A 7,617-nucleotide genomic window follows, 5' to 3' on the forward strand; every position below is an offset into this window, starting at 1 on the left:
TTTGGGGGCTGAGGGGCACCGGTCGTTCACCTGCTGGTCACCCCACAGCCCTGCTGCCCCAAACAAACGCCCTCTCCTTTCCAGCTGCATCACAAAACAATAAGCAGCCACTCAGTGGCTTTAGAAGAAATTCCCTGTTTCTCCTGGCCCATGGTGGAAGCCAGCAGCTGCCAAAGTTTAACCCTACAGTGCACTCCAGTAATTTCTCCACCTGCCCTTGGGATTTGTTTTGCTTGGCACAAAATCTGAGGGTGAGGAACTCCAGGGAGCACAACAGCATGCAAGATACCCAATGTAGAATAGAAAAAAAATAAAAAGCCATTTAGATCATTATGCATCATTATTTTATTTCAATTTTGTTTCATTTCAAAAATAATTAAGGGACACCATAAACAGCAGTAGGCACAAGTGGGGTTTGCAGTTTGAGTCTCTAAAGACCAGACCTCTCATGCCAGGTGCCATACAGGCACAGTCAAACAATTCTTGGCTTCAGGATGAATTTCTCATGAAGATTCAGGGCCCCAGTCTCACTCACTTGAAATCAGTATTAAAACTACAACCAGATTGAAAGAAATCCAGATAAGGTAAAATGAGTGGGCTTCTTGACATTCCCTCCCTCCCCCAGAAGAACATTAGAAAAGATGCATCAAGAAAGAAGGTATTTCCTTTCCCTTTTACTTGGGAAAGCAAGGCAGGAGAAGACTAAAACACTAGTCCAAAGCTCTTAATGCAGTCCGTGGTTGCAGAAGGAAACTGTATTTCTCCATTGTCCTAGCTCAGTACTTGAACAGTTCACTGCCCACCTCTGTCCTCACCCGATCCAGCACAACCAGAAGCATCCTGGAAATATGGCTGGAATACTGTAGGAGAGGAGGAACCGAGCACTGGAGCCCCTATGAGCTTATGAGCTGTTTGAGTCAGTTCTGGTTGCTGTAGTTCATTATTTCCTTAGTCTACCAAATCAGAACCACTTCCAGTTCAGACAAGCAGTCAAGATCATGCTAAAGAATTTAAAGCATTGAAAAAAAACACAAGATTGATTTTTCAGGAACACAGCAAGTGTCTGATCAGTTCAAGTCCTGCTTCAGACTGCAGTCAGGATTAGATGTTGTACTGAATTGCCCCCTCTGAATATCACAAACTACAGGACCTTGGCACAGCAACCCCCAAAGGGAGGATGGTCTTCTGTCTTGTGACATTAATCATCATTGTAAGGGTTTATTGAAGAAGATGCCCGAGGGTCTACCTGCCGGTCTAGTTCTCGGGTGGTGCTCCAGGCTTCAGCGGTCATTTTCCGAAATTTCTGCAGGTAGACAATGATGAAGATAACCAAGATACCCTGGAGGAAAAGGAGGATGAAGAGAGACACCTGAGAGAGGAGAGCCAGGCTGCAGTACCAGTGCTGGCATGTGGAGACAATCTCATCTTCTGTCAGGTAGGCGATGATCCGGCCCTCCAGGTGCGCCGGGGAGCTGCATCTCACATCCCTGTACAGGCTCCGGTTCTGCTGCCACTGGAGCCAGGAGCGCAAGTAGAGGATGTCACAGGTGCACTCCCAAGGGTTGCCCTGTAGGTAGACTACCTGGAGGCTCCTCAGGTTGTCAAAGAGCCCATTGGGAATAGAGGTGAGCCTGTTGGAACCGAGGTGGATGATTTCAGCCGAAGGACGGAAAGCAACGGGCAGGTTTTCTACAGTCAGGTCTTTCGACGAGCAGTCGGTAATGTTGGTGGTGCACTTGCACGGCACAGGGCATAGGGGTGTCACGAGTGGGAGGAAGCCAAGGAGGGACAAGAGAATTCCACTCTTCATTTTCACCTGCAAACACTTCCCTGGTGAGACTGGATGAGGGGGAGGCCAGACAAGTAGACACCACACACTCTAGGACTGACACCACAGCCAAGGTCTTTTGTTGTTTTGCTCTGAGGATGAGTTTCTAAAGTTGGGTGGATTTGGTGTCCTTCACTGGAGACATGAGAACTCTGAAAAGAACAGAGTTAATAGAGAGCAAATTCTTGATCTCTCACTATAGGAGAAGGAATTTTCACAGTCTTCCAACCCTGGATTTGAAGAGGGATATGAATACATGGCTACTGGAAGGTTTAGCTGCAGCCATCAAATACATTTTCACTAGTCCTCAGAAGTGTACATGAGCTGCTTGTGTTTTCAGCATTATTGGAGTGCATTACCAGGGTAGCCAAGAAAATTTCTGTTAAGGAATCAAAAACTAGAATATGAAATTGCTCATACCTTATCATAACTCTGGATTACATCTGTAAGCAAAGCTTTGTTGATGCAAACTTCAGGAGGAGATTCAGAAATAAATTTACTGTTACCATGAGTACAAAATAGCCTTTCCAGTCTTGAAAAGAAGTAATAAACTGTAAATTGGCTGCAGAGAGGGTGCTGACCACTGAGGATGGAGGCCAGTGGAGTTTTTTATGCTAGACCCTGCTCCAGCAGGTGAATAATCACCTGTGCTGGGAGACATGGGTCAACAAGCCTTTTTTATATTACAGTCTTGTGCCAGTGCTGTAACTTCTCCAGGAGAACAACTACACATACCTGCAACAAGGCAGCAATTTCTGTGCTTGACAAATTGTAATTGTCAATCAATTAAAAACTAAAAAAAGAGTAGAAGGTAGCATTGTTGACTTACCAGAGTAGTTCAATCCTTGCTTTCTTGCTGGTTTTACAACACAAGAGAAAGGTCTCAAGGCAGTCCAGTCAGTGCAAGATCATGTGCATAGCTGCGTTCCCGGATAATCCCCTTGCAGCTGGCTGGCAAGATAAGGGTCAGGCTCATCCCAGGGACACCTCCCACATGAGGCCTTCCTACAAGTCTGCTGCATGTCACCGGAAGCTGAGGCTTCATTGAGCAAGTCTTCCAAGAAATGGGAGCTGACAACCGCTCACAAGAACACAGTTGCTGGGAGAGATGCTGCCAGTACCGGTAACTGTGATTCTGGGCCCACAGGCTCAGCCCAATAGAAACGTCACCATGTCTCAGTTGCATAACTCAAAATGCACTTCAGACTGGCAGGTGATATTACTGGTTTGTACCATACTCCCTGAGCACTGCGACCTTTAGGTTCCCATCTCATCAGGAAAACTTGGCAGAATGGTGACACCTAGCACTTTCTGGGTGCTGACCCTCAGGTTTCCCTTGAAGCAGTGACACAAAATCTACTTATTACTGAAAGATCTGCTGATAGAAATGATCTTTCAATCCATCCGTCTTTCCAGAGAAACATTCTTCAGACACTTTCATCCTCTCATGATCATTATAGGGGTAAAATATAACTCTTGGCATTTCACTGTCTACATCAAAATAAAACTAGTTGGATTCACAGGATGGCCAACAGACTCGGAAAGACAGTGCTCTGAGGAGCTGCTCTTCAGGCAGCCAAGGGAGCTCACAGCTCTCGACAAGCACAGTTACTGAGAAAGACTGACCACATGCTTTATTCAGAAGCTGCGTTACACAAATACTTGAACAGGTAAGTCCAAGGGTCAAAATTACATTCAGGCAGAATCATGTCTTCTCATGGCCATCACATCTTCACAGACATTTCTCTGCCATCAGCCTGACCAGGCATACTTTACACTCCTTAGCCTAAGGCCACCAGAACTAAGTTGTGAAACTGTTGCCCTATTGAACTCAACTCTGTTACCTTGTACTGTGGACATCCTAGAGAACAGAAATGATGAATGCCTTGAACGTGCTCACGTTAAGAGAACTGAGGGTGCAAAATATGGCAGAATGTGGCCCTAATCAAGGGAAATTTTTTATGCTCTAAAGAAAAAAATTAAACTTTAAATTTCTACAAAATTGGAGCAGATCATTCCAGTTGTTTCACTGCGGTGGCCAGAGTGGGAAAGAGATCTTAGGCAACAAACTAACCCCGTTTTTCCTGCAGGGCCTGCTTTCCACTTAAGAGCAGCTCGACTACTGCAGGGTAAGTTTGTTCAGCAAACTTACCTCATCTCATGCATTTGGCACCTTGTTTATTCACAGGCAGGTGTTCAGGCCAGCTGTGGCATGGAGCTGGTCTGAGCCAGACCTGATGTGGCTCTGCATGCAGCACAGACTTGGCAATGCTCTCCTGACTACTTACAAACTGGATTTCCTGGGACTGGATCTTGGCCAGCTGACCATTGATGATTTAGACACCACTGCTAGGGGAAGCCTGCATATAGAAGAACCTTCAAGATCATCCTGCTAGCTTCTGGAATAAACAGGCCCGAAATCCCATGCAGGAAGCCTGCCTGAAGCCCGCTCTGACTGAATTAGATAAAAGGAGAAACAGGGTCAGTTTTGCTCTCTCCTGCCCATAATGTATCACCAATGCTGCTCAAGGGGGCTGAAAATTAAACAGAAAGAGGCTGGATTGTTGAATGTATTTATTTCACTGATCAATTCAGGTAGTAAACATTAATAATAATAACAATAATCATTTAATAAAATGGATATGTTTTAAAAGGTTTTGTTTTCTTTGTTCACAATGACAAAATGTTCAAACAGAAATTTACAAAAAAATATAATTATAATAACCCAACAGATGGACAGGAACAAAGAGCCTAGGAATGGAGCAGGGGGTGAGGAAGGTGCATGGCAGGAGCAAGCCAGCATTAAAGCACAGTGGAGTTTGTGAGGAAGAGCAGGAAATGCCATTGCAGAGCACAAGGAGTGGAACCCCCTCCTTTGAGGGGAGGCATGCAAGGAGGCAGCAAGGACTGCACAGGCAGGACCAGCACAGCAGCACACACAAGGAGTTCATGCCATGGATCCTGTCAGGCACAGGGGCCAAGATGTACCGACAGCCCCAGCTGCAGCTGGGATAGCTGTGGAGTGGGACACCATCCCTGCAGCCACTCACTCAGCAGGGCAAAGCTCGGCAGAGGCATGGGAATGTGCCGGGGGGTGCAGGGGATTGAATGTGAGGCTGTGGAGGGTTGCATGAGGGGAGGTGTTAAATTACTTTCCTATCCACACTTCTCACTGCCAGAGCCACATGGCCAAGCTCCATGTGTTCAGGAGTCTCTTCTCCACTTACTGTAAGAACTGATGTCACAGTACAACACACTCCTTAAATATACAGATGTCACTTTCCAGGCCAGAATCTGAACCCCTGGTGTCCCCCAAAATCAGTCTCTAATCCCTTTCCAAGCAGTCCCCAAACTCTGGAACTCTGAGCAGGGAATCTCCTGCACATGATTTCAGTGGTACCACCACCCCTCTGCAGAAGCCATCTCTGGTGCCTCACTCCTGTGTGTTTTCTCCTAACTGCAACTTGAACCATCTTTGCCAGCCGGTAGCCAAAGGCTTCAGCTCTCTGTAGAGAACAGGCTTGTGACTCTTGACTTGATGTAGGAGCCACGTGCACTGAGCTGATGGAGACTTCCCCACATGGAGGGATGGGCAGATCCACCCTCAGCAACTCTGCCTGCCTGTGACCAGCGTACCCTGTGCTCTCACCAGCACACAGCACCTCTGTGCACAGCCCAGCATGAAAGTTGTCAGGTGCTGTCTGTCCATGCTAAAGGGAAAGGGTCTCCTTTATCTTCTAGGAATGAATGAAGAAGGAAAATCTCCAAGTGGACAGGGCTCATTTGCAACAAAACATCCTCCTCACCAAGACTAGTGTAAGAAAAGAGGGGACAGATACTTCAAGATGCTTCCTGTTATACTAGCACAGAAAGAGCTGAGAATTCAGCTGTCCATCTTTTTGGAAAACCTGGAGGAAGCTCCTGTTTCAGTCTACTCCACTGCTCAAGTAAGCACATCATGCAAAGAAAGGCCATACTTCCTCTTAGGTGCCTTGGTCCTTCATGTTATTGAAGTCAAGCTGAAGCCTTCTGCTCTCCCAGCACCTGGCACTGCCACTTATGAGCCCAAAATAGGGGAACATGAAAAAAAACCCCAAACATTGTTGAACACTGCTCTTGCCCAGCTTGCACAGTTCTGTCAAAGGGCTTCCATCCTTACTTTGTCCTTCCACATGGTGCCAGGGTCTCTCCCCCGCCCCTACAGCCCATGCTGTGGCTAAGCAGAGGCTCTGTACAGTGAATAACTGGAACCAGCCAACCTACTCACCACCTGGACAAACCCTGACCAGGACTCTAAAGCCCCATGGAGGAATCAGACAAATGCAGTGCCTAGTAACAGAATCTAGGGCCTGGCTATTCCTGGCCAACACTGTGCTTCCTACCCAGGGAGATCTACTGGGGAGAGCCAGAGATGGAGGAGCAGATACAAAAGGGGAAAGGGGTCAGAGGAATCAGCCAAGGAGCAGAAGGGCCCAGCCCATGGTTGCACTCCCTGGAGTCAGAAGGAAGAGCCAAGTGTCTCTCCCTCCAACAGCCCTGACTCCTGTGAGCATGGCAGTGTTGCTGGCGAGCCCTGCCCTGTCAGGCATATCACACTGCAGGGCTCTGCTCTGGCTGGACTCAAGTTAAAAATACTGCAGGAAGCAAGAACAGGACAGGAGCTGCTGCCCAAAGAGTGCTTTTATCTCTGCCCAGCAGACCCACCAGCCTTCCCAGCACTAGGACAGGAAGAGCCAAGGAATAAGGAGGGGGAGAAGGGCTGAGTGCCCAGGGGAAGGGCAGGGGAGCAAGAGCCAAGCCTGCTGGGCTGTCCTCAGCCCCATGCAGTGACAGTCCTGCACCTGCCAGGCTGACCCAACACCTGCCCACACAGGCTGCCTGCAGATCTCGGGTACAGGCCCACAAAAACTGCCCCTTTCCCCAGGAGAAGCTCAGAGCCAGCAATGTGCTCGTGGGACTGCAAAGCCCGGGGGCAGGGGACAGGTCTGCATTTGGGGTTAGATTTCAGCCCTAGTGTTTCTACCCCCTCCAAAGCAGTCTTGGCCAAGCACTCTAAATGCCACAGTGCTTTTCAGAGCAGACACTGAAGACACACTGCAGCTGACAACCAGAGCTGAACCATGAAACACCCTTGGGGCTCCTCTACCAATGCCTCCAGCCCGCTGTGGAAGGAAACCATGGCAGGGAAGGTGCTCACTCCCATCACCTCCTTGCAGGCAATAGTCAACAACTCAGCCTCTCTGCCAGAAAGATGTAACTGAGAGCAGTTTTCTTCTAACCAACCTCGAGGCACTCAGTCTCTTGCTGCTCAGTGCAAACATCCTGAAGTTTTCTTGATAGGAAGAACAAAACCAACCAACTAAACAAAAAACCCATAAAAACCTGGACAGGATACCAGGCAGTCATCAGGACTCCTGAGCACGTCAGTGCACAGAGAAATCGCCAGCCCCATTTCTCTGGGCCAGCACTGTCCCCAGGCTGAGAAGCCCGAGCAGCGCAGGTCAAACTCACAGGAGGGTATGGCTGCCTTTACAATGCTCATGCTGGCCCCAGACAAGGGAAACAGGGATGGGGGCACAGCACCTCAGTTGGGAGTAAACACCTACGTGCATTGACACAGATACTGTTTAAGTTCGTACACCAGAGAAACCAGGACTTTAAATACCAGAGCATTCCCGAACAAGAGTACATAGGAAAGGGGGACCTTTTTCTTTTCTTTTTTTTAGGATGCCTTAGAGACTTCCCAGGCCAGTTTCTTTAAAAAAAAAAAAAAAAAAAAAAAAATAAAA

General features: G+C 47.9%; 1 protein-coding gene across 1 annotated transcript; it reads right to left on the reverse strand.

Moving 5' to 3' along the window:
• Nucleotides 1-321: 321 nt before the first annotated feature.
• Nucleotides 322-7,609, reverse strand: GP1BB (glycoprotein Ib platelet beta subunit). The gene is made up of 2 exons (XM_008634101.2): nt 2,658-7,609; nt 322-1,980 (listed from the first exon to the last, which is right to left on the reverse strand). The coding sequence occupies exon 2, from the start codon at nt 1,808-1,810 to the stop codon at nt 1,199-1,201; it is 612 nt and encodes a 203-aa protein (XP_008632323.1). The 5' UTR covers nt 1,811-1,980; nt 2,658-7,609; the 3' UTR covers nt 322-1,198.
• Between the last annotated feature and the right edge of the window lie 8 nt (nt 7,610-7,617).

Source organism: Corvus brachyrhynchos, unplaced genomic scaffold (genome assembly GCF_000691975.1).
Source record: "Corvus brachyrhynchos isolate BGI_N302 unplaced genomic scaffold, ASM69197v1 scaffold114, whole genome shotgun sequence".
Taxonomy (NCBI): domain Eukaryota; kingdom Metazoa; phylum Chordata; class Aves; order Passeriformes; family Corvidae; genus Corvus; species Corvus brachyrhynchos.